Consider the following 27,862-nt stretch of genomic DNA (forward strand, 5'->3'; position numbering starts at 1 on the left):
TGTGTCACCAGTCAGGTAGGGTAGTTGGCTGGAAATTGAAGCTAAACAAATTTAGACTAGAAGTAAGGCACAAATATTTACCAGTGAGGGTAATTAACCATTGGAACAACTTACCGAGGGCTGAGGTGGACTCTCCACCATCCAGATTTGGATGTTTTTCTAAAATACATGCTGTAGTTCAAACAAGAACAAATTCCGGGAAGTCTCATTGCCTGTGTTATGCAGGAGAGCTGACTAGATGATCACAGTGGTCCCTTCTGGCTTTGGAGTCTAGGAATCACACCCAACTGGCATTCGGTGGTTGTGCTGAAAGCCAATTCAATTGTAAGCTAGAGCAGCCCCCCATGCACCCCACCACTTTGCCTTACAGCCGCCTTTTAGTTGCTTTTCCTGCTGCATTCCCCTGCCGTCCCTGTGGCATTTAAGTTGCTTGTGTTTGGCCCAACCACAGAATGCCAAACAGATTCGCTACCACTTGTGTGTATATCTTGTATCACATACCACTATTTGTCACCACTGCGTTTAGCCCAGAAGAGTCAGTGAGACAAGGCAGATCCTGGAGGACAGGCAGATTTACTCTACCCACTCTGAAACATATGCCTCATGCTCTGATTGCTCTCCTGCTGCCCTGCCCAGCTGCTGCATTTAGCCCTCCTCTGTTGGGAGGACAGGTCAGCTTTATGCAGGGTCGGGGGGAGGAGAATAAAGGGGGAAATTGTGGATTCTTGAAGGAATCTACTTGCCTCTCTTTTTTGAGGGGTAATTAAATTCCTTCCAAAATCCCGATTTTAGTGCTTCATTAGAGGTGGCAAGAACTTGAGCCACCAGGAGGGTAAAGCTCTCGCCTCTGCTTAGTCCTGAGATCACTCCCACAGAGCATAGCTCTTCGGTAGCACTGGTGAGGTGACCTTAACTGGAGCTTTGCCAAAATATTTTTTAAAAAGCCCTTTGGTTTAGTGGATTGTGGCTGATAAACTTCAGCCTCTCTGCTGTCAGCTTAGTATCTTGTTAGTAGTTTTCAGTGGTTTTTCATAAAGGGTGTGTGTGTGTGTGTGTGTGTGTACACACAAACACACCCTATTGTTTCACTGTAAAATGCCAACGGGGTTATTTGTGCTGCGGTCTGTTCTGATTGCCCTTCTCATCAACATGAAGGAATCGATAAAGCCTTTTCTGTGAGGGGGGATGTGAAGTCAAGTAGAACCTCACAAATAATGACATTTGATTGTGGTCCTCTGAGCATATGAGCTAGCTATCGATCGCTTCTGCTTGAGAGCCGATGGAGACTTTTCGATTTGCCCCTTTTCTCCGCTCCCTTCCAGACAGTTAACACATTAGAAGCGATTTTTGTTCAACAGGGCTGAAGCGGCTGCCAAGAGAAACCAGCACCAGCATTTTCAGGTGTTCGGTCACTCTGAGTTCCAATGCTGGAGGCTTTTGCTGAGAACTGCCACGAGTGAGAATCGCTGCTTTCCAGTGCTGTGGCAAGGACAAGAAGAAAGAGCAGATTGCTGCAGTGTTGGGGATACCTGCCTCAAACAAGCTGTTTTTTTTCCTAATATTAATATTTGTTTTGTTGTTCTGTGTTTTGAGCATTGGAATGAGGAAATGTTGACAAGGAGACGGTCCAGTGTTTGCTGTGCCACTATCATAATCCACAGTCACTTGTAAATTCAGAATGCGCTGGGATAGTGCCAGGGAGATGAATCGCCAGAGGGCTTACATTAACACAAGTGCTGATTCCATCGCTTGGCTAGGAGCCCAAAATGGCGAACTGTTGTATTTGTCTCATGTCATTATTGACATAACATCTGTGGGCCATTTACTCTGGAAATTGAGTCACAAGCCATATAATCAACAGTCAGTAGTTCTTGCTGAGGGGCTTGCAGTGGGGCTGGAGGGGCAGACACTCCTGCCCCCTTAAAAATCCACTTGTCCTGTCTGGAGGAAAGGTTTATTTTTATTTTTTATACGAGGAACTCAATGACATTCAGTGAAATTTCTCTTCACTGTGCAATGGTACAAAACATCATCCCTGTCCAGGAGATCTGGTCCACTAGCAGACATGCTTCTGGTTGCTATTTGCAAGTAATCTGATGCTCTTTTAGTTGGCTGTTTCTAACAAGGCACAGAACTGTGACTAGCTGTAGACATGTCCCTCGTGTTTTTATAAGTGTGCGGAAAAAGATCAGAGAATTTGTCTAAATACAAGCAATTACCTTTCTTCTTTGTGAGGTCACTGTTTATTGTAAATGAACATCTTACCTCATATAAGGTGCAGAGTAAACTATATTAGAATTGTGCAGGGAATCAATAGCCAGTTAAAAGCACATTGTTAGTAACAGGCTCTCGTAACTAAAATGTTTAAGGAAACAATATAATAAGTCTAATGATGGTTTAGGTTTTGTTGTGGGGAGGGCAGGAATTGGATCAACCCATTTCCCTTAAAGGGATTCTTCATTCTTCTCCTGTATGAATTTCATTTTTAAGTGAAGCTGGCCATCTGGAACTCAGCAAAAACACTGGGCCAGATACGCATCTGGTGTAGATCAAAGCTCCACTGATTTCAGTGGAAGGATGTTGATTTACACCAGCTGAGGATCAGGCCCACTGTATCTAAGGCTTGGTCTACACTTACCCCCCAATTCGAACTAAGGTACGCAACTTCAGCTACGTGAATAACGTAGCTGAAGTTCGAAGTACCTTAGTTCGAACTTACCTCGGTCCACACGCGGCAGGCAGGCTCCCCCGTCGACGCCGCGGTACTCCTCTCGTCTAGCTGGAGTACCGCAGTCGACGGCGATCACTTCCTGGTTCGACTTATCGCGTCCAGACAAGACGCGATAAGTCGAACCCAGAACTTCGATTCCCAGCCGCCGAAGTAGCGGGTGGGTGTAGACATACCCTAACATTAAAGCCTGCAAAGCTCTTAGTTTCTACGGCCTGTATGGTTAGCTTGTCCTTTTAAAAAGGAATGTCTAATTTGCCGAAGAGTGGGAAATCATTCTGAAACAGTGGCATGATTTCAAATTCCCTAACAATCTTCACCAGTACAAATATCGAGAAAGAACAGTCTCGTTCTTCACCAGTCATGTCTGCTTCATCAGCACTCACTCCAGCTTGTGCAGAGAAGGCAGAAGAACCTTCTGTGAGGCAGGAATGAAAACTAGTAATTCCTTTCATCCTGATAAAGGAAGATCTAGGGACAGTCTCCATCTCCCTTCCTCCTCTCCCCTCCCAAGCAGCATACACAACCCTAATCTACATGTTTCCCAAGACACCAGAGGCACCGTCCAGAGGTGCAAATGTGTGGATTGTCTGTTCCTGAAAATTCTTCCCAAATCTCAAGCAGAATTGATTAAAAATTCTCTGTTCTGGAAAAGGGAAGCAGTGCAGACAGAGCATCCTAGACTTTCAGTTTATTCATAGAGGATATTGAGTAGTTTCCTTCTCAAGAACTGGAAACCGCATTGAACGTAGGGAGAGGCAGAATTACCAGTCTGATATTTAAATAGTCAAGTGATTTTCCTGCAGAATCTAAGCTGGTTTAGTGCCTCTTAAATTGGGCAGTGATACTGCTGGTGTCAGGTTTCAGCAATAGGGCTCCATCAAGAGGAGGCTCAGAATGTCCATTTTAATGGGAAATTGGGGTTTGATGCATTGTCTGTAACCAACATTTTTTTCCCATCAGCACATATTAATTGCTCTGGCCAAATCTTTATGATGCCATCAGACCTCCTCACTTGTCTTGTACAATGGCAATGGCTGTGTCCTCAGTCATCCTGCTATGTATTGTGCTCTGACACCTAGTATAGTGTATATATAATATTCAGATTATCAACAGGTTACTTATTTATAATGTTTTTTACAGCCTCAGCCCTGCAGTCAGACTGACGTGAGTGAACCCTTGAAGTAGATGGGCCACACAAGCGTTCAGGGTCTGCCTGTGCAGTTTCTGTTGCAATACTGGGTTTTGCAGTTGCAAATGGGGCTCTGGTTAACTTGACTCATGAACCAGGTGGAAGTGTGCCCGCTACATATGCCTGCGTTCTTTATATTGGCCACCAGAGGCTTGAATTTTTAAATTGGCAGTCATTGGTTTCGAAAGCTCTTCATGGCATAGGACCTGGCAGCATTTGAGACCAGGAACCTTGTCCTGATGGATAGCAGCACTTGTTCATCATCTGCCATTAGGGATCCCAGCACAGCCCCATAACATCCTGTCTGGCACTCAGATGTATGCCGATGGACCTTTGTGCCCAAACCGCTCTGACTGCAGGATCAGGGCTTTCCTCAATAACCACCCTGATGTTCTGGGTCAGTCTGACCAGGAACCTGCTTCCCCCTGCTATCCATCTCAGTCCATCCCTCCCTATCTTTAGAAGTCAGCTAACAACTGTTTTTCCCAAAAAAGGTGGTGGTGGTTTTTTTTTTGAGTGATCGCAGTTGGTTCCCTATTTATTACCATCCTTCTGGTTTGTACTGGATCCTCCCATTTGCTGTTACCTCTTCCTGTCTCTTTCACTTACCTAGATATTTATTATGCCAGGCTCATTCCCATTGGCTCTCAGGGCCTGGACTTCTAAGAGGATCATTTTTAACTGTTGATGTTGTATTTTGATGTAGTGGTTGTTATGCTGGACAGTGCCTTCAGAGGAGATGGAGGGGGAATTTTATTTTACTTAGTAGTTGATATGCAAGTAGGAAAGTTTTGAGGCCATCTCTGGGCCACAGCTGGATTTTGATGTCACACAGAACATCATAAAAATGATTCGTATTTCACTTTTTATTTGTGAAGATAAAGTTGAAAGGCTTTAGAATGTAAATGGTAGTTTCAGCCACATTTTCGGGGTGTTATTTATCAATGTCACAGAATGTTATGTTTGAGGGATTTTCTTTTTCCCTCTAGTAAATTAGATTTGAAGAGGGAATTGGCTTTTGAAGCCAGAGAGACAGGTAGCTTTTTGTTGGTTCTGAGACACCTTTGTTGAAGACTTATTTCTCAGGAATCTGGGGATATAATCTGGAACGTGTTCTGGAGCACCTCATTATGTGAATTACATTTCACCATTTGCTTCTCATATAAGCAGAGCAATGTAGAAGCAAATGCCCAAGAGAATAAATTCTTCCCTCAAACTAAAACATTTGCAGTAGAGAAGCAGTGTATCAATTAGCAGGCTCTTAATTAAATAGCTTGTTTGATTTGCATCCAAATTATAATTTGTATGTTATATCTGGGCTTTGATACCTTTCCACTAACTGTTCCATGTATCTTTTTAAAGTTAAATTCTATTTTCCACTATCAAAACCTCATTCAGTCTCCAAGGTCTATGGTACGAGAAGGTTAAAAGGTCAATCATTTTTGTATCCATTTAAAGTCCATTATTAGTTGCTCGCTACAACCTATCAAGCAACTCTCTTATTTTTTCCAGCCACTGATTCAGGAATCTATAGCTCTGTGCAGATAAATGGGATTTCATGGGCTTCTAACCTTCTTGCTTTATTGAAAAGCAGAATATTAACTGCTCCGCTGACCAGCTGTCCATTAAAAACATACAGGATATTTTTAGAAAATTGTTTGCCAATCAAATCCTAACATCTGTGGAGAGCCTTTCAGTTTGTTTGTTGTTTTATAAGCAAATGGTACAACTGCTTTTCCCCCCTCCATTTAAATATTACCATTTACCTTCTCTCTGGGTCTCTGTCCATGTCTCAGGGCATTATGAAGTACAGTAAATAGCGCAGCATGTTAGCTGGAATTGTAAACCTGTGAGGTTTAACAAGTCCATTAGGTGCTAGTTCTTGCTAGTCTATGGGGCCTCCTGCTTTATTTTCTCTTCAGTGAAATTAGCACTTAAAATTTTTTGCTATTCCCAGAGCTAAAAGTGTTCTGTTAGCCCGTAGGACCGTAGGCCAAGCTCTAAGTTATTAGGGAGTTGACATCTGGCTAATAATTGGCTGGAGTTCAGGAGACACACAACCTGGCAAAGCATACAAATGCACAGATGCAGAGAGCTAACTGCTCTTGATTTCTGAACGGACAGCTCTGGGTGTCCCTGGGCTGGTTATTGAGGACTTAACCCATTGATGTGAGCAACTGGAATGTCCAGATACTCATGGTCATCATACCAGCCGCTACTGCTGGGGAAATCCTGATTTTTGCTTCCACAGAGTTTAATGATGGGCACTGGAGTTTTTTTCAGACCTAATGCAGATCTTCCAGCCCACCTAGCATTACCAGCTTAATAATCTAATACCGGGACTTCGAGAAGCTGTAAATCAGAAAGACAAACTTCTTTTTTTTTTTTTTAATTAAAATTTACAGCTTCCTTCAGTGAAATATGGCTTTGGGTCAGATTCAGAGAGAGACTGAGCTTTAACATTTCCCATCGAAGCTAGCAGGAGTTGTGGGTGCTCATTGTCTCTTGGGATTATGCCCTTTAATTTTATTGGATTTTTCCCCCTTTATAGCATTGTCACCAGCCAATCAGAACCCATCTATGCAGCTCTGTACTGCAGTAATCAAAGGGAGAAGATGCTTTTCATGTGCAGAGTTATGATTAAATGATCTCCCCTTTTGTCTTTCATTTGCCATTTCATTTTAATGAATATTTTATAGAGATGATTTCTGCTTTTTAATAGTACAGAAATGTGAGTCCTGCTTCAGTTCTCCCTCCAGCTTTACACCATATCACCTCCCGTAGAGTTACTTTTTTCACCCCAGCATAAATAACAGAAGAATCCAGTTTGCAGACTCATAATCAACTTCGGGTTAGAACTTCTTTTAAAAAAAAAAAAAAAAAAAAAAAAAAAAAGTCACAGTTAATAACGGGAGAGTGGGGAAAGTGGTCTCAGCCAAAGTCTTGGGAGCTGAGGAGTTCATATTTACATCTGTTATTAAATAATAAACTCAACCCCGTTCTCTCATCTCACATTCCCAATGACCCACTTCGTTCTCTCCAATGCAGGGTATTGATTTCTGTCCTGGGCAGAACATTTCTGGAGTAACCACCCATACTCAGGAGGAACACACCAAACTGCCTCTGCTCTTCCACTTGGGAAGGGATCCTGGGGAAAAGTATCCGATAAGGTGAGCCAGAAAGACACAAATGGAAATGTCCATTGCTGGAAATGGTCTGGTCCAGAAGGAGCTCGGAAGTGAGGTGGTAGGAAGCTCTTCAGCGAGCACAGTGTGACTTTAACACAAGGCTTAGTTCATCTGGCATTTACTCTCCTGTCACAGGTGCATTTGGTCCCATTATTTCACTGACCTGACTCTCTTGATTGCTGGACACGGTGGGCGAGGGAATATTTTTTATTGTACCAACTTCTCTTGGTGAGAGAAACAAGCTTTCAAGCTTACACAAAGCTCCTCTTCCGGCTATTCAGGTTCTGTTTCATATGGGTAAAATAAGCTGTATTAAATGGTCATCGTGTCATTGTGAGCATGATATTGTTTTCATGTCTTGCTGTCCATCTTAGTAATTCATTATTAATGGTATGTATTTTGTTAATTGATGATTATTTTGTCTTAAGAGGGATGTGAACAGGCAAATGCACCGAATGAAACTGATATGGCAATTGTGCCAATCTAGCAGTTAAAGCAGAATCCACACGATCATATAGCTATGGGTGGAAAGGAGACAGACATTTCTTAGGGAACAAGTGGTGGTGTAGTACAAAGATTATATCAGCATAGATATCACCTTGGGTATGTGGCAATACCTATATATTTATCAATAGACTTGCTAGCTGTTTCTGAAAATCAGGTGTTACACCTCAGAAAGCTTAGACTGGTGACCACAGTTCTAAACTAACAAATAAAGAACAGAACAAAATATAGTTTTCAAATGGTTTGGTCAGACACTGGGTTGGCACTTGTCCCAGCTTGACTTAGACTGTCTAGTGGCTCTTGTCCCATGTCCAACACCCCTTACCTTTTGTGTCCCATGGACAGGACTGACTCTAGGGTAGCTGCAGAATAGCAAATCAGTGAACGTGCGCACCCAAGCTAGTCTGCTGTCTGCGCTTGTTCTCCAGGGCCAAGCCTCCCCTTTCCCAACGCAGCACATTCGGAGAGGTTTTGCCACCAGTGCCTTTCCCCTGCATTCTGTGATGGCGAGTGGGAAGCTTTCAAGCCTGTGGGAGCTTCCTTAGAGAGTAATTGAGTTGGTGGCCCACCCTCTGCCCACCCCGCCCACTCTTTGGACTATGCTGGTCTCTTAATCTCCCATAACTGTGTCACTGCAACCTGCACCTCTAGCAGACTTCCTGCCCCAAATGATTTCTGCAAGGGTTTAAGCAGGCATCAGCTAACCCAGCCAGAAGGTGAATCTGGCCCTGTGAGTTTAATTACAGCCACCCTACGAAAAGTCTGTCTGGGCTCCGCCCTTCTCCGTTGATTAAGAAGAATGTTATGGGGGTTTTAGCAAGGTCAGATGGCGGACTGGGATATGCTATCTTTTCCATTCCCATTGGCTCTGATTTATAGAATGTATAAGTAAATAAGGAGGAAAGTGGGGCCGCCACAACCACCTGCACAGAAATGGTTTTGTGCAGTGGCTTTTACAGAGAGATGTTTTCTGAACTGACAGGACTGCAATTACTCAACCATTTTAAATAATTGAGTGGATGCACTCACTCCATTATTTTCAACAGCACTGAGCCTGTACTGTCCACTAAGTGTTCTCACTAGAGAGAGAAGGGGAGAAAAAATATTTTCACTTCTCTCTCTCTCATAACAGATGAGCACCCTAGAGGTACATTACACGGTGTATAAAACTCTCCAGAATCCCATTGCATTTGCTCTCTTTCTATTGCATTTCAGCACTAATGAACAAACCAAATCATATCACATCTTATTCTTTGCTGCTGCGTTTTAAATTCAGCTCAGTAAAATTACATTACTGGATTGGGATTCCAGATGAGATTATATCCTGTTTGGTTTAATGGTTGTGTTTTTTGCGGGAGGTGGAAATTATCTAATTTTTGGAATGGGGTGATCAGAAATCTTATCTTGGCTATGTTGGTCTGTGTTTTGAAGAGGCTTATCTGGGAGGTGTCTGTCTGCAGGGCACCTGCTGGCTGATAGTTTAAGCATTCCTTTCAACAGCCATGTTTTGAGGATTGAACTAAATTCCAGTGATACATCTGTAGTCATTTCTCATATGGTTCCATTGCTTTCTGGACACCCACAAGCTGTTGCCTTGATTGAATTTTATGGTAAGATTATGACATGATTATGGAAAGCAGTGATGTTATTTGATATGCAAACCATAATGGAAAGGATATTTTTAGTAAATGAATATTCCTTTCTGCAACATGTAATGTTACTCTTCTCTTGTCTCTGGTCACATTGGAAACATCATGGAAAGTAGGTCTATCCTATCCTATGTAGTACTTAAATTATCCTCATTTATGGGGATGTTACTGATGTGGCTGGTGTGTATTTTTATTTAGTTTAATTATCCCCTTTGGCCGCTTGCCCATTGGGAGTCCCTACATTAATGCTCCTCAGAGGGAAACCCAGCATTCTGTTGCCAAAAGGGTAATTTAACTCCGTACTGGTCCCAGTAAGAACCTTGATTATCTGCATCTCCTTAGCTCTTGTGTGGCAAGGATTGAACCAGTTTTGTGTCTTTGTCATCTGAGATGTTAATGATCATGTCTAAGAAGGCAGAGGGACAGACACTAATTTATGTCTTATGTTGTTTTTTGTAGCTCTGGGAGCTTATTTTTTAAAACATAAGATCATACATTAACACCGACAATGTGGGGGAGAAGCATTTCTCTAAGTCCAAGCAATGTTCATTCTCCTTGCAGGACACAATTCCTAGTCCTTCAGATTAATTTAAAACCACTGGAACTGTAGAAAGCCTTTGTTACAGAGACTGGACTAGGTGATTTAATAAGTCTTTTCCTTTATTAAATTATTTGATTCTCTGAGTATTGCACATCCCACAAGTACCATACAGGGAAAGGTTCTTTCCAAGAATATGATGCATCCAAGTAACATTTTAGAGAGATTAAAATAATCTGTTGCTAGCACCTTCAGAACCAATTGTGGGGAAAAATACTTCAGCTTTATTCACACATGCCTATATTAAGATGCTTTACAATACTCACTAAGAACACAAGCAAACAGCAAATAAAACTAAACTTAGCACAGCATAAAATACAATAAACCCAATACAAACTGCAATAAAGAAGGTGTTTGGAGTCAAACTCTGAAGGTGCAGAAGGAATTGTCAGGATAAATCTCCAGAGGTGCAACATCTTAACAAGCCAGCACAGAAAGCTAAAGCCATTGCTTGTCATTAATGGCAGTCAGTACTGCCATCTGATCTGAGTGATTGATCCTCATCCAAACTTGGAGTCCCCTAAACTCTGGGCCTGGAGAAGCAGTGACCTCTGATTTCAGACGATGTAGTTGACTAGAATGGAGGAAACAAATGGAATCCACAAAATTGACTGATATTTACTAATGATTTCAGAATCCAACAGGAACGTGTTTAAAACAGGGTTTACAAGAGCATGATGAAAAATCCTAGAAACCATCAAAGAATTAACAATGCTAGTTATAGGGCCAGAAAAGAGAGGAAGAAGCTCCTGGCAGAACTGATAGGAGAAAGATTAGCTGCTCTTCTGTCGGATCCTGACTTCACAGGTCAGGGCAGAAACGTCAGAACGAGCAAAACAGCTAAACCGGTGTATAATTTCACCCAGGGGATAATCAGAGGGAAAGTTATTCTGGATCCTCGCCATCTAACCAGAGGGAAACAGCAGCGGCTGCATTGAGGGAGAGCACTGGGAAATTACCTGCAGCCCAAGGAGGAGTGCCGAGGAAAGCATTAAAACTATGAAAAAGTTGCTGAGAAGTATGGTTAGACGCCTCAGTCAAGACAACAGGAACCTGCTGCCTGGTATCAACCAAGCAGGTGTTAGACAATGAAAGATTGCTAGGAAGCACTCACGTCCGGCACATGCCTGGAGTTCTTCCAGCAACACCTCTTGCAACAAACAAGTCGTCCCACTGCCTGGGGGGGTCTGAAGAGAAATATGACTGTGGAGGACAGCTTGTCGAAGTACATCTGTGGGCTTTTGCCCGCTGTAATCCAGACATTGGTACCTCTGTGTTGCAGTGAGCCATTAAATCAACCTCTCCTTTAGTAAGGCTTCTATAAACACCTGCACGTGTTTCGATGAGTAACCCTCTTAGCAGAGAGTGACGCTTCACAAAAAGGAATATTAAAAGAAACAAACTCGTGAATGAAGTTCAAGTGAAAAATTATCTGAAAAGGGCAAAGTCAGCTAATAAAAAGGTCCAGACAATGTCTAGACAAGTGAGTGGCTACAAGAAACCGCTGCCTCAAATCAAGACTCACAAATCAGCATTGAAACAAATACAGAAATATCAGGTGAATAATCACCATCATTTTTGTTTAAGTGGCCCATAATTAAGCAGTGGACAGTAAACGGCTGAAAAGTCAGCAAACCTCTCACAGATTATAGGTTGTACAGCGCCTCGCACAGCGGGGTCCTGGTCCATGACTAGGGGTAGCTCCTAGGTAGTATGTTAATAGTGCTACTACTGCTAATAATAATAGGTAGGAAATAAACTACTTCTGCCTTTTTCAAATCAGCAATGGGAAACTGCCATTTGGACAAGGTTACGGAGCAGGCATTAACTTATTATAAGGCTCTGCAACTAGAAACACCAATAGTGCAACTCCTCCAGCCCAACCAGCCATTGTAGAAGAGTGTGGAGAATAGTACCACCCTAATCTGTAACGCTACAGGGTGATAAGATTCTCCGAGACAAGTGGATCTCTGTCACTGCCAGGAGGTCAATACTCCTGATGATGGACCATATCGGATCTGTTAACCACAGACTGTGCATTCTGGAGTAAAACCATCCATGCTCAGATGACTGAGGAAGGGAAATACAGTCAACAGGAGGTGTGGAAATGAAATTAGCCAAACCTAGGGCAGAGGAAGAAAAGTCCTACTGGCAGATGACAGAGGAGAACCCCCAGCAATGACCTGCTACCCCCAGTGATAGGTCCTGGGAGCAAAAACAAAACTTAGCACCACCAAGTAATTAAGATGATGTTAAAAAAAAAAAAAATGAACAGAGTTTGAGCATAGAAGTTTCTGGTTATCAGGGAATAATAACTGTAAAAGCAGCAGCACCACCTATCCTCCCACTTAACCAATGCACTTAGCTAAACAGCAGCAATAAGGGCTCAGATGGAAAAAAGACAATACAGGAACGCTCAGCTCCAAGGCAACATCTGGTCTAGCTCTACCCTGTTTCACAGCTGTTTTGACTGAGGTGCGAGAGGCTGTGACTTGTCTGAGGTCATGCAGTGATCCTGGGGACTCTGCAACTGAGGAACCTCTTGTTTTCCAGGCCTTGGATAAAACTGCTAAACCACACTCCCCCCCTTCTTTCTAGGATCGTGGCATTCCCTGTTTAACATGTGCTTGTTGAGCTCTTCTGAAGACAGAAACTTGATGTAGGAGGTGTGGGGGAGGGGACTACCCTTCTCATCTTCTGAAAGATTTAGGGCTCATCTGGTGTTTCCATGCTTGGTAACACCTAATCAGTACAACAGTTACTTCCCTTTCCCACATGGGAAGGAAGGTGATGGTATGTCTGGGCTGCCTCTGCTTTCCACTGGGAGGAAGGGCTAACTCCAGACTAACACCCTGAATCAGCCGGGACTGTAGCTCAGTTCTACATGCCTACACTTGCCACAGTCCAGCCCTCCCTATGGTTTCCTTTTATCCAGTGTTATTTCAACAGCATTTCTTACGGCACTCTATTTAGAATTTAGGAGTAGTAGCCCTGGCTAAATGGATACGGTCCGCTGTCACCCACATTGTAGATAGATAAGATGTCCATCTCCAGCTGCCACTGATACTTTGTACAAGGGCTTCTCTCCCTCCTTCCCCCACTCCCCACCACCACCACCATGGCAAAGATTTGAATAGCAATAGTGCTTTAAAATTTGCATTTGATCAGTGTGTGCAGCTTTCATAGACTCATAGACTTTAAGGTCAGAAGGGACTATTATGATCTTCTAGTCCAGGGGTCGGCAACGTTTGGCACGCGGCTCGGCAGGGTAAGCACCCTAGCGGGCCGGGCCAGTTTATTTACCTGCTGACGCGGCAGGTTCGGCCGATCGCGGCCCCCACTGGCCGCGGTTTGCCGTCCCGGGCCAATGGGGGCGGCGGGAAGCGGCGCGGGCGAGGGATGTGCTGGCTGTGGCTTCTCGCCGCCCCCATTGGCCCGGGACGGCGAACCGCAGCCAGTGGGGGCCGCGATCGGCCGAACCTGCCGCGTCAGCAGGTAAATAAACTGGCCCGGCCTGCTAGGGTGCTTACCCTGCCGAGCCGTGTGCCAAACGTTGCCGACCCCTGTTCTAGTCTGACCTCCTGCACAACGCAGGCCACAGAATCTCACCCACCCACTCCTGTAACACACCCCTGACCTATGTCTGAGCTATTGAAGTCCTCAACCTGTGGTTTAAAGACTTCAGGGTGCAGAGAATCCTCCAGCAAGTGACCCGTGCCCCACGCTGTAGAGGAAGGCGAAAACCGTCCAGGGCCTCTGCCAATCTGCCCTGGAGGAAAATTCCTTCCCGACCGCAAATATGGCGATCAGCTAAACCCTGAGCACGTGAGCAAGACTCACCAGCCAGACACCCAGGAAAGAATTCTCTGTAGTAACTCAGATCCCACCGTATCTAACAACCCATCACAGGCCATTGGGCATATTTACCGCTAATAGTCAAAATAGCCAGCACACGCTTCAGGAACACTGTAAATTCTAAAGTTAGCATTTAAACAAAAGTGGTGTAAGCGGGTCCAGTACTGACAGCTGAGACCCAAGGAAACACAATTGTTGGAATTAATGATAATATGGGAGACCATCAAACACTCATTTAACCACACATTCCTTTATTAAGTCCAAAGGCCAAATGGTAGTTTATACAATTGCTCTAAACATGTCCAACAGCGTAAAGAATAAGCAATTACAGCACCCAATACAGTAACAAAGTATTTCATAAGCATGTGATCAGTATGCTTACAAACAGGCCAGACCTAGGGAACACTTGTCTATTCCTGGTATGCTCCAGCGTGACAAAGAACCCTCACATTCATAACTTTTTTAAACCCCTTCAACAAACAAACAATGTCCTAGGTAATTAATACTTTCATTAACCACCAGTTTGAGAGAGTTCGCCCTTATTTCCAGTCTTAATCCAGATAAAATATACAACCTCCCTTCTCCCCAAGGTGTCTCCTCTTTCTCCTTTCCCACCCTTCCTGCTGACCAATAGCTTTTTTGTTGCACCTGGGTTGCCATCGGTCTTCCTTTTTAAGATAACACTGGTATCCATGTTGGCTCCTTCGAAGACAGATTTTTTTGTCTTCTTTAAAACCATCGGCAGTACCCCTGTTGGTCAGAGGCCCTCTTTTTGGAAACTTCCCCGTATCTCATTAGTTTTTTTTTTTTTTTTTTTTTTTTTTTTGAACCAGACATCCTCCCTACTTCATTGCTTTTGCCTTATAACTTGTTTCTTTCAAGGGCTTCCTTTTACTTGCTAGCCAGGGCCTTTCTTTACAACACACATATTTCCTTAAGCAAATTTGAGCTAACTCTGAGTCCCTAATTTTGTATTTACTCTACAACAATGGTCAAAAAAACAAACAAACCCAACACCAGAAAAAGAAGAGCAGTTAAAAATAGGCTGAGATTAATTGGACCAGATGGGCAATCCTTTTGCTGATTGCTGGAGACAGCCAGCCACCAAGAAGAACCTGATTGACATACTCAGGAAGGGGGGTGCTCCCTAGATGAGCCTCTGAATTCAGAAGGCTTTGCTCCCAGAGAGAGCCAGCTAGAACCTCAGACAAAAATCAAGGACAACATGGCTGATTGTAAGTGCCTTGGAGAGAAAAGGTGTGAGGCAGTCACTCAGACCTAGCTCATTGTAGGCTTTCTATGTTGTCAGCAGGAGAACTGTAGAAGGAGTGTGATAATTTTGCACAGCAAGAGCCAAAAGGATTTAAGAGTAATTGTATTAAAATGCCCCCAAAAGCTACCAGAATAAAAGATGATTAAAATATGGGTCTCAGGGTTGTTTTTTTATTCTAACCCTCTTCCCATTTCCCTTTACGTCATGCCTCCTTCCAGTTAGTGCAACTTGCTGCATCTGAGAAGCAGAGCCCAGACCGGTTGTCTCCATCTCATCTAATACAGATTTTACATTGAGAATAAACTTGACAATGGAAAACAGCAACAAAGGAAGACTGAATAATAGCAGAAGATGAAGTCTTAGATACTACAGGGGTGGACGCTATAGGAAACCCAGAAAGTACCTGAAGTAGATAAGATTAGCCCATCAGGGTCTGGGTGTGATTATTTAATTATTAGAAACAAAAAGGGATTTATGTTAAACCATTCCTATGGAGAAAGAAGTAAAATACAGAAGCCACTTTATTAACCAGATTTGATGATGTTCCACTACCTTCACATATGTCTGGTACAATATGCTGTAAATCTGAGCACTGGTATTAAATAGCTTGGTGTCAGACTTCTATGAAGCTTGTTATACTCACACGAGGAGTCCAGTGGCACCTTAAAGACGAACAGATTTATTTGGGCATAAGCTTTCGTGGGTAAAAACCCCACTTCTTCAGTGGGTTTTTTACCCACGAAAGCTTATGCCCAAATAAATCTGTTCGTCTTTAAGGTGCCACCAGACTCCTTGTTGTTTTTGTGGATACAGACTAACACGGCTACCCCACTGATACTTGTTATATTATGACCATTTGGTAACATTTCTCTCAATAATAAGGTAATCCTATGGTTCCCAGGATAGAGGTATTGGAGTCTGCTTGTATATAAATCACCTGGAAAAAGTACAATTTAAAAACCAAGATCTAGCTCAAAAACTAAGCTAGCTAGAAATGTTCTGCCTGTTTGGGTATACTGTTTATTACGGGTTTATGTGTGATGAGAAAGATAAAGAAATTGTCTCATAACTTCTCATATAATTCAAAATTAGTAGCAAACCTGAAGGTGAAGGACTGTGAGGATTCTAAGATTAAAATGATCCTCTGTTAATCAAAGTAGTACATTAAAGACCTCTCCATCCCCTCCCCCAAATGTTAATTTCATTGTAGGGCATGGGGGAGGGGGGTTAGCAGCAGAGCAGTTTACACGTGGATTTGTTTGGAGAGGGAGGAGATGAGAACAGATTGCCAAAGCACAATTACTCTAAATGAACTAAGCACAGGCCACACCTGTGTCTGGGACCTAGTGCTTGCAATCCAGCCCTGATTGGCTCTCCAGAGACTTCCTGGAGGTAAAGTGTCAATTAGTGTAATGACCCTTGACTTTGTCCACTCTGTTCTTTCATTCTGAGCATGGAATAACTTCATGTACACAGGGGGCTCTCTTTTAGCAAACTCCTCTCAACAACACCTGCTCAACCCTTGCTCACGTTCTCTCTTCTTTCACTGCTATTCCCAGCTCTTCCCTTCAGCAGGATTGTTGAGCTAGAATACAAATGCAGTGTGCCCTGGAGGCAGAGTGGTCTGAACCTTCACTCAGATGGTAACATTCAAACACCTGGATAGATAATATCATTTTTATAGAAAATGCTGCAGAGTCTGCACTTGGGGCCTGATCCTGCGTTCCCACTGAAGACAATGGGGCGACTCGTAGGAGTAAGAGAGGTTCCTAGCTATGTTAACAGTTCACAGGTAGATTTCAGATTGGTTACCAGGAAGTATTTACCCCCTAAACCTTGGGCACTAATCAAACTCGCACTCCTATTACAAACTCCTTCTCCAAACATGCTTCTGCCTTGAGGCTGTGGGCAGTGGCAACCCACTACATACTGCTCTGTAAAAGCACGGCACGTGAGCGTGGGATCATCAGCAGGCATATTGTAGATATGAGCAGGTCAGCCTGCGGGTCTGAATAAGTTGTGAACTCCATGGGGCAGAGGCTCTGTCTTCCTCTGTTTTTGACAGGGCCAGCCACACTGGCACTCAAATAACAACCACAAAGGAGCGAATGATGATTTCACAGCATGACTCCAATTTAAAGTGAACAGTAGTCACATGGCCAGTGCACTCCCCCAGTACCACCCCCACACTCTTGGGACAGGACTAGATGAGAAACATGGGTTGTGTTTTAAAAACATGTTCTAGCTAACACATTTTAGGGCCAGACTGAGAGAACCTTACATTGACTAGTACTCTGGCCTACACCATGAGGAGTCCCATTGAAGTCAGACTTGTGGAGTAGAGTACTTCAGGTGAGTAAGGCTGTCACAATTCAGCATGTTTTAAAACACTTGCAGAGGCTCAGTGTAACTTTTAAGAACATGTCTGTACAGTACTTAACTTGTTTTCACCAACACCTTTTAGGTCATATGTTTTCAAACACAGCCTAGACATGGCCTTAAGTTTTAGACTGTACTCGCTTTAGAGGTGTGAAACTATTGTCTGAGCCAGGCTGCTTCAAACAGACCATGCTTCTGGAAATTGTCCAGTCTGTGCCAAATACTGAAAGGATCTAACTGTTGAGGTACTACAGTGATGGATGGTTCGGATACCCCAAGATAGATAGATAAAGGGATAGGGGTGTTCCCATTCCACTTTCCTTGGCTGATCTGAACAGGTTCACAGGAACTGATGTTGGGCCAAGGTTTCCTCTGGTGACTGAACTAGTGAGGGACACACAAACAATGGCCTGCACGTGCAGATCCGAGCAAGGAGATGCTGTGAATGACACTAGCCTTCTCCATTCTATTCGGCACCATGCGGACGTGTAACAGCTGGCTGGTGAGAAGTAGAGCTGTGGGCAAACCCAGTGGCTGTAATTATGACAAAAAGGAGGGTTTCACCATTGACAGCCTTGACATGTATGGAGCGAAAAGCAGCAAAATCACAGCAACACATTGGTACCTGTCAGCCAGGCCACAGCTCAGTTTTCCAGCTAATTTTGAACCCTGTGCCCCAAAAGCACTTTTGGTGGGTGAAGCATTTAACCCTTAGGTATTTTACAAAGAAGATATGAAGCTTAAAGTTCCACTTATAAATTGTTTATAAAAGGTAAATGCTGAATAGGGGTTAAATGTGTTACAGACATAAGTAGTATGTGTGTTTAGATCATTATAACCACATCGGTTAAAAGTGTGGTGGTTTTGAGCAACCTATTGATCTGTTGGACTAACAATTAATTAACCGTTTATTAAAACATCTTTAATCATTTATTAACCCTTTTATAAATGGCACCTTAATACGAAGTGTGATTAAATAAGGTTTTCAAAGCGCTTTGAGACCGATAGATGAAAGGTGCAATAGAAGGACAAAGCACTATTGCTATTAGAATGTATTTTCATGTGAAGTACACAAGCTATCTTGGTTTCTGATCCACCAGTCACGGTAGCATTTAGGCTTGAGAAGCGTTCTCTCTTTTCAAATTTGCAGCATAGTGACATTCCCCCTTTAAAGAACTATCCAATTTTAATGGGCTCCGGTGCCCAATTTATTGTGTAAGTCATTGTACATCTCTCTTACTACATCCACAGCCTTTGTGAGCTTCCCTTTGTGATGTCTCCTGACAGCGTGCGGGCGTTTCTTTGTGATCTCTTCCCTGTATGTCAACATAGATTAGCTTTTAAGGCCTAACAGCCTCAGCTGAATAACTTTTTTTAACAAACGGTCATCCTGGGAGTCCCGTGTGTTGAATGTGACCAGAGAACCTCCAGATACAATGTGGCCATTCGGGTGCAATGCTGTCTCCACTCACTGGCCACATGGCTGCTGCTTTGAATGCTCCTATCAAGAGTGGTAGCCAGAGATGGTCTTTGGGACCTGCAAAACGTGTAACAGAGAACTGTAGAACCTGCTGCAATTGGAGAAAAAAGGAGATAGAGTGTGATGGAATGGGAACGTCACAAGAATAATCTCTCCTGGTGGTCCAACCAAATCATACTGCTGGACCTGCTGATAGTCTCTACATTTGTTCTCTAATCCAGGATACAGCTAGGTAGGTGTGAGAGAGACAGATTAGCTTGCTTGAGCTTGTCATTCCCAATTCCCTTTCGTTCGCTATCAGCATAGCTCAGACCCATCCCCACAATCAGCTTCTCTCTGGAAGGCTGCCGAGGAGATGTTATATTTATAGGGTTTACTGGAAACAGTTGGCACATTGCTGGGCTTCAAGAGATGATTGTTTTTCAGAGAAGGAAATTAGCTGGAGTGTGGGGCTGGTGGCCAGGTTGGGCTGTTAGCAAAGAGAGCCTGGGGTCAGGACCACGTTGCATTGTTTCCCTTTTATCTCCAGAAGCAATTTGCCGTTCTCTGTTTCTTAAGTGACTCTTAATATGGGCAAAATGAGATCACTGGGTATTAATCCTCCATTTTAGAAGTACTTGAAGTATTACCACAGTGAAATAGAGTGTAAGCCACTTAAACAATACCTACTGAAGTAATAATGCTGATAAAAGGGAGATAGGTTCACCATTCTTTGCATGGGGGCTTTAGGCTGCCAACTCCCCATTAAGGTCAATGGGAGAAGCTTGGCTAGTGTCCTGTGTATGAATGGGACAGGTTGGTGCCAGCCAGCAACAAGAATGTTGCTGAAGAAAAACATTCTTGTGGTTTAAACATGGGGTGGGGAGTTGGGAACTCCGGGTTCTGTCCCTGGCTCTGTCCTGTGAGTTCTCTCTTTCTCGGGTTCCCCATTTGCAGAGTGGGGTTCGTGATATTTGCCCACCTTGCTGGGGGATTGAGAGGCTGAATTAGTCAATGTTGGGGGTGTAACAAAGATGCAAAGTACTGTTTTTTCCCTTGTTATAGGGAAAACGGGTGGGGTGTTCCAAGCACCGAGGCCCCCAATTCCGATTGAAAGGCAATGGAAGTTCGACACCCAGCACCCTCCAGTGTTTCTGGAAATCCTACCCAACTTTCTCATTTACTTATTTAGATGTGTTACCAGGTGCTTGTATAGTGCTCTAGGCACTGCCCCGGAGCAGCCGTACCAGGCATCAGTTTCCCAATGGCCCTAAGTGCCATGCACTGTACAAACTCCTGTCCCCTAAACATACCATACATCGAACCAGACACCAGGGTAGTGTCTAACTAATAACTCCTGTTGCTTTCATATTGTTCTAGGTTTTCCAGCTCTGAGTACCAGGAAGTTATGGAACAAATATCCCCCAAAGTCCAGCTGCACAAGGAGACCATGGTGCCAGGGGAGCCACAGCTAAACGTCTGTGACAAGGCCGTCATGGTAAGGGAGTAAAATATAAATCAATTTGAGCATCCTTAGCTTATAATGTATTTCGTAAAGCTTAAAAGTCTCACCTAACACTGAGGAGGGCTAGAGAAGAAACGTCATTCAGTGCTTTCGAAGGGCTATCTGGCTACTGCATTGAAGATACAGCCATTGGTTATCTGTGGAATGCCATAGTACAAAGTGTGTGGTCTTAGGCCTGGAAAGTCTACCAGCACACTGTGATAAACTCTGTGACTTCCTTCCTTATAGATAGTACAGTATCCACGGCTCTAGTGTCTTCTCCTCCTTCCTAATCCCCTCTACAAATCTCAGCAGTCCAGCTGCATTGCGAGCAATGGGATTGGCACCTGGGCTCTTGTTGTTCTCAATGGGTTTGGGTATCTTTGGTCTTGGTCCACCTCCCCAACCTCAGCCCACAACTGTTTTTCCAAAGTCTTCATGGTCTTAAACACAGCAAATGGAGAGTAGTGCTGCTTTTCTGTTCAGATTGTATTTGAAACTGCATGTTTGATAGTTGTGCTTTGGCATTTCAGTCAAAAAGTCCCTGATTTCTACTGAGCTCCTTCTGAACGTGATGGTTTGGGACATTGAGAAGGGCCCAGAGCAGTGTGCAAGATTTGAAGCATGTAAACCCCAAAGAGGGAGAATTATTTAGTGTAGTCCAAGATGTGTGTCTAGGATACTGGGATGAAACTGAAAAAAAAGGAAAATGATGTAGGTTGAATAGCAGGAAAAATCTTCCCGACAGTGAAATAATCTTCCAGGGCAAATTCCAGTGGCTACAGACTGTAACATAGGGAACAATCTTGCGTTAGTAGAGAGATGGATAGAGTCACCTAGTAAGTTTTTACCATCTGTAATTTCTAGGATTTTCATTTCTTGTATGTTGTGCAGGGGAAGCAGTTGAATCAGTTCTTCTGTGCTGCATTTGTTTCACGTTTGCTTTAATAACTGTCCTCACTCAGCAGTGGTATTCTATTGCCTCCTTTGATAAATGGATTGAAAGGTTCTCCAATTTCTGCACGTACCTAGTAGTGGGTCCCCATATCTCTTCTTGGTGCCAAGCCCATTATCTGGCTTGTGCCCTGAAGATCCCTTGGGGGGCTGGGAAGAGGAATCTTTCCTATTTAGCCATGGAATAAAGCAGATCAACCACTTTGTAGCTGTTACTCCGGTCTCAGGACAGGAATAGGCGCTGCAACTTTAGCACCTCTGCACCACCGATGTGGCAAATCCTCCACTCTCTTGTGCCCCAGTGCTCCCGGTCATTAATGTGCAGGGAACCCCTGTTGAGCTGATCTCTCAATGTGCTGGTTTGAAGAAACTGCCCCTCTGCCTGGACCCACACCAGTTTTGCTGGATGTGGGACTTGGCACATGAAGGGGTCTCAGGACGCGGTGTTTCAAGAATGGATCTATGAAAGCTGAATGGACTTAAATCTTGAGTCTAAAGCAGATGTAATCCAGTTTTTCAAAAGGATGAAAATTCCCTTTGTTTGTTTGGATCTATATTGCTTCAGCAGAATGTTTAGCCTGTGAAATTTCCAGTGGGTTTTCCTTGTTCGTATGTATTTTGAAAGTGAGAAACATATTTAGAAAGCAGAATTAATTGTTCTTAAATTGTCTGGAGCCCTTCATTTCAGGAGACACGCTCATATGAAATCCCTCTGCCTTCCCGTTCGCCGCCCACAGAGATTGCTGGTGCGTCACTGCCATCTGTTGTTAGTTATGTGGAATGTAAACCTGCTCCAGCATTTTTTTATAGCATTAATCTTTTCCCTGAAGGAATCTGATACTAAACAAATGCAAATAAACAAATGCAAGTGACTAGATTTTATATATATAAAAATAAAGACAGTAGGTCAGAGCAGACTTGAGCTTTAATAACTGACAAGAAGAATTTCCCATGGGTGTATGGGCACTGAGAGAGAGGAAAGAAAGATCATCATTTACCAGGCTTCTGTTTCATAGGAGGGAGACTGAGAGAGCAGAGGATTTCTGGAGACAGAACAGGAATTGTGACTTTTCATTCATTTTACTGCAATCCCACATTTCATTTTGGGTTTTTTTTTTTCATCATTTAAATACTCACCCCCACCCCCACCCACCCATTTCCTAATAGCCTTTTGGAAGCTGGGTTTCCTCACTGATCACATTTATCCTCTGCCGCCTGCACACTGGGACAAGATCATTCAAGAAGCAAGAAAAGAAGGGAGGCAAATAGCCTTGGTTCACATGCTTTGGCGTGGTCGTTATGTAAGTGCCTCCTAATCCATCAATTCATAGACTAATCCCCCAAAACGCTCATTAAAACGCAAATATTCTTCTCTCTCTCACCCTCAGTCTTCAGAGGCTGCTGCCTTGTACTTGGTTCCTTAAGAAATTTTACAAAATACCTTACTGCTAATAATTACAGCCTCTTTCTGGATTGGGGCAATTTGAGGGGTTTCACCAAACATGTAGATTTGCTCCCTCATCACGTTATTGGAGAGAGGGGTCACCACAACCCCCTGCACACTGCAGATCTCAGACAGGAGGCTAATGCAGGTGTCTGTTACTGAAGGAATGTGGAAGGCAGTTTCATAACCATCTGCGGGAAAAGGATTTGTGGGCTTTCCTGAGGACTGTAGGGATGAAGTTCCAAGGGTGTAGCTAGATGGACCCTGCTAGCTTCAGCCGCAAGTGAAGGTTCCTTTTTCAATGAGAATATGAAAGTGGTCTCGTGTACTAAAAATGTAAATGGGTCTGTTGTGGCTCAGGGCTCATTGTCTAGCTCCTCTTCCAGACCTTGACAGTTTAATTCCACAAGGCTGATTTTATATGTTTCTCTCTCTCTCTTTCTTTCTTTCTTTTTTTTTAACAGAATTGGGCTCCTCCAGGCTGTGAGAAGCTAGGAAAGTGTTTGGAACCTCCCAAGTCCAATCCAAAGAAATGCTTTTGGCCGCACTAATATTCCAGCATGCGCAGGGTCTGCTTGAAAGCCGTAAACAGCTGAGATCATGGTTCACAATGCACATGGACACTTGTGTTTACGTCATGGAAGGGAGTGATGTAAGATATCATCACCAACTCTTCAGAAGGGACCAATGGTTACAGCATTACTTCTCAGGGATTTAGCAATTAGTTTTCGTTTAATTCAGTGTCTCTCTTAATGGGTCAAATGAGATGTTGCTGCAATGCATGGTAAATTTTCAGTAATGAATATAATTTTTAAATGATATGACTAGAGAAGATTTTCAGCCAATCACAACTCTCACATTCCCTCAGGAATGACATGGCTGTCCAGTCAACTTGCTGCTTTCCCACTCAGGCTGTTCTCTTGGATAACTCTTCATTAAAGTGGCCTCAAGGGAAGGTCCAAGAAGAAGGTTGCCCAGAACTTTCATATCCTCCAGATAGAATATGCCAGATTTGCTTTGTTTTACTTTCTAGTCACGTAGGAATAAAGTTTGTAGCTAGCTGCAGTCATTTTCAGTAACTGTTTTAAAATTGTACTTCTAGTGTAAACTCTTTGAGGCATGGCCTTTTTTTCCCCTTTTATCTTTTTTAGTGTGTGTACACAGCACAGGTCCTAGCACAATGGTCTGTGATCCTTGGTTGGGCTACTTAGGTGCCATCACACGACAAACACCACCCACGGGCTCTGCGTCTCCCTGATGCAAACATTCCCTTCAATAGCCTAATATTACCCAGCAGGTTCCAAGCGGGAGAATGCCCTGTATTTCTCAAGCATGAATCTGCCAACCGAGCTGTTGTGAGCATGAGCTAGGTAATGTTTGTAATGCACTTTGAAGATGAAAAGTGGGATGTAAGTGCTATGTTTCCCTACAGTATTACAGGGAGTTCCTTTGGGACCCAGGGATGGCCCTCAGTGGCTTAGTCCAGGATTCACTCACTTCAGAAAATCGGGGTTCAGATCTGGATTTGGTCACACTTCCAGCTTGCCAAAGGAAGTCACTTTTCAGTCCTACGGGCACAGCCAGCTGGAGGCTCGGAAAGGCCCATTTGCATCAGGATCTTTAGTCTTGGCACTGTTCCCAGTTTATGCTCTATGGGGAATTCTTCTCCCGGTGCAAACTGTCCAAGTGCTGCACTCAGCATCCTGGGGCCAGCATTCCTGTAAGTGTAGTTCTCAGGAAATGTGGAGCCCCAGCAGAATTGCACATGGAAGGCTCTTCCCCTGGCTCTGTATCTGGTACTCATGCACCTCGCTAGTGCTAGTGGCTTTCTGGTGCACAAAGAAAAGCTAACAAGCCATCTGGGGATTGCTGGGGACATGCTAGCAGTAGTCCTGTACAGCCTGTCTGGGCCACTTCTGTCACTTCAGAGCACTTGATGCTATTCCCATTTGTCTTGATGCAGAGGTGAGTTGCTTCAGGAAGGCAACAACTCTTCCACTTCTCCCCCCACCAAAGCCCACAACTCCAGATAAATGGAGACCACCAGCTTCGGTGCTAACCATTATACCACCCTTTGCGACCCTGGCTCTACACCCTTTGTCCACACAAGCTCTTCTCCTGCTTCCAAGCCTAAATAACCCAATCCTTCTGTTCCCCAAAGTACTTGCCTCCTCTAAACCCCCTTCACAGAGGCTGGACAGGCCCACAAATATAGGATGGTCAAGAAGTGACACTGGAGTTGGCCTTAGCGCCCTTTGTGTCAGGAATTATAACAAGTACCAGAGCCTCACCCTCCAGCAGAGCCCTCTTAGTATCGCACAGATCTGCACATCTGTCGGGGTGATTTTTCTGCTGTTCTTCATCTTATTTACCTTGTGGGTTAGAGTGTTCCTTGTTATCCATCAAAGATCTCAAGGCATCTCTGATTGAGTCCTAACATATTTTATGTATGTCATCAGAGTATGGCTGGTGCAGACAGCCCATTTTGAGTGATACGCTGGATGACAGGAGATGATGGATTGGATCCTGACTGTAGCCATAGGAATCATTACAAAGCCGGCACCCCCATTTCAGATCTCTCTCCTCTCTAAGCTTGACTGCCGCTGGGATCTGTCACCCAGAAATGCTCAGAGCTCTACTATCCATATTTGTTTAATACTCTGCACTCTCAACAGGCATGGAGATCAGCAGATGTTGGATTCCTTTATTATGATGCTCTGAAAATCACTGTCAACCTAAAATGTAATTGTTATGAATGTAACGCTATGAGATCCATGGACGAAAGGCACCATGTAAACAGGGGTCAATGCTTGTTCTTTGAGGTCCAGCCCAAACACACTGAGTTATTGCTCATTCTAAGCATTTATACCATGCTCGTCACAGTAGGATCTGGGTGCCTCTTATCCCATGTATTCCTTACTTTCCTCCCCCTTTTTCTTTCTTTCCCAACTTATAGTGTCGAAGATGCTGCTTTTCCCCTCTCTATATATCTTGCTGATACAGGCCCATCAACTTCTTAATGCCCTCAGTATTTGATCAGTTACATGGAGCCCTGATTTTCATCACTCTGACAACTCAGTTGCTTGAGATAACACTCCCATGCTCCTGATTTCTGTGATCAAAAACAAAGGATCAGTCAGACACCGCAAGCCAACATCCTTAGTATATCTGACTGTTCCTTTACTAACTTTAGACTTTGCCAACTCCAGGTGGGTTGCATCAACTGAAACATTCCAGAGGAGCACATAATATTGACATTTTCCCTCCTTTCTTTCTGGTTCTCTAAGCATCATAGTGTTATATTATTGTCTGGAAAAAAAGAGGGGTGGGGAGAGAAACCAAGTTAGAGAATGTGCAAAAATAAATGAAACTGATGCACAAGCTTGTAAAGCAAAATGGCCGTGCACCCAGGCAGGGCCCCTTAATGGGGGCACAGTAAGAGATATGTAGCAGCCTTGAGATCCCAGGATGACTTGTTCTGATTAAACAGATATCAAGAGTACTGAATTGATTAGGGTTTTACAAACAGCCGTAAGTGTTCATTATAATATTTCTAAGGCCTGGTCTACACTACCCCCCAAATTCGAACTAAGGTACGCAACTTCAGCTACGTGAATAACGTAGCTGAAGTCGACATACCTTAGTTCGAACTTACCGCGGTTCAGACGCGGTCCACACGCGGCAGGCAGGCTCCCCGTCGACTCCGCGGTACTCCTCTCGCCGAGCTGGAGTACCGCAGTCGATGGCGAGCGCTTCTGGGATCGATTTATCGCGTCCAGACCAGACGCGATAAATCGAACCCAGAACTTCGATTCCCAGCCACCGAACTAGCGGCTGGGTGTAGACCTGGCCTCAGACACTGAATTTATAACAACGTGTCTGTGATGTGATTCGGAAACAATCATGCTGAAGTGATAAATGCTGAGAAGTGCAACACTTAGAGCCAGTTTTTTCAAAAGTGTGTGTGCAAGACGTCTGTGTGTGCACATTTTATGCAGAGCTACTGCAAATAAAATAGCCGTTTAGATGTCTAATTGATCTAATTAATCACTTGCATGTGCAGTTATGACGCGTGGATATACATAGCACTCTTATTTTAAATCAATCCCTTTTCCAAAGAGATACAGATTTTGCGCACATCTGCATGCAGAATTCTGGATGCTGTAAGTGAATTGACAGTGAGATTTAATTCTCTGCTCTGCACTTGTTTCTTTATAAGAGACAGAAATTTGATATGAAGGAGCTACTGCTTTAAATTAAAATAAGAATAATTGTAGCAAATGGAAATTAGCTTCATAGCTGTATTGTTAAGAAGTATTTTTAATCAATGCCTCTTCCAAAGGTGGACAGTTTTTAATGTTGTTGTGGGCCCAGGGGAATTGAAGAACAAAATAAAAAGGTATTTGATCAGCATGTGCAGCGTGTATTTTCTGAGGCTGACAAAACTAAGAGATGCAACCCCGATGCCAGCACTAGCATTAGAAACCTGCCTCTCTTCTCCTGAGCAGAGTGAGAGCCAGTTGGGGTGAATGGCGGGATTCTAGCCAGGTGCTGATACAGCTCGGAGAGATGCAGCACAGTCTAGGATGGGACTGGGAATCAGGAGAGTTCTAATCCCAGCTCAGCCAGTGACCTGCTGCATGACCCTGGGCAAGTCACCTCCCCTTTCTGTGCCTTTGTTCTCCTCCCACCCTATTTCAATCACAAGCTCTTTGGGGCAGTGTCTGTCTCTTACTGGTGGGGGGGAGGAGGAGGGTTCCAGTATAATGGGGCCCTTTACACACTACTGTCATACAAATAAATACCTCACATTGGGACAAATTCACTGATGAGATCCAACTTTTGCACCACTCTGGTCACACAGAGCAGCTGTAAACTTGGCTTACCTGGCTGGGTAAGCTGTGTTTATGGCTGGCTTGCGTCACTGTAGCAGCACAAAGCAGCCAGAACATACTGGTAAATCCTACCCTTAGTATTTATATAGGACCTTCGATGCAAGTCTGATCCAGGCTCCAGCTGCCCAGAACACTCAGTGAGTCAGTGCGCTCACAGTGAGCTCTCTGGTTTGGGAACTGCCCACACTCAGGCAGGAGTTGGTTTTCTTGTGGCTGTTGGCAGCTCAATCTTCTTTCAAA

The 27,862-nt window shown here is 43.8% G+C and overlaps 1 protein-coding gene across 1 annotated transcript in view; it reads left to right on the forward strand.

Annotated features, from left to right (window-relative positions):
- The window catches only part of GALNS (galactosamine (N-acetyl)-6-sulfatase), a 65,416-nt gene extending 38,286 nt beyond the window's left edge, over positions 1-27,130 (forward strand). The window contains exons 12-14 of the mRNA XM_065416386.1: positions 6,969-7,090; positions 20,206-20,323; positions 23,192-27,130. Coding sequence (XP_065272458.1) covers positions 6,969-7,090; positions 20,206-20,323; positions 23,192-23,278 — 327 coding nt within the window. The 3' untranslated portion in view covers positions 23,279-27,130. The remainder of the gene's footprint in view (positions 1-6,968; positions 7,091-20,205; positions 20,324-23,191) is intronic.
- Positions 27,131-27,862: the final 732 nt, after the last annotated feature.

The sequence above is a fragment of the Emys orbicularis genome, chromosome 14 (assembly GCF_028017835.1).
Source record: "Emys orbicularis isolate rEmyOrb1 chromosome 14, rEmyOrb1.hap1, whole genome shotgun sequence".
NCBI classification, from domain to species: Eukaryota; Metazoa; Chordata; order Testudines; family Emydidae; genus Emys; species Emys orbicularis.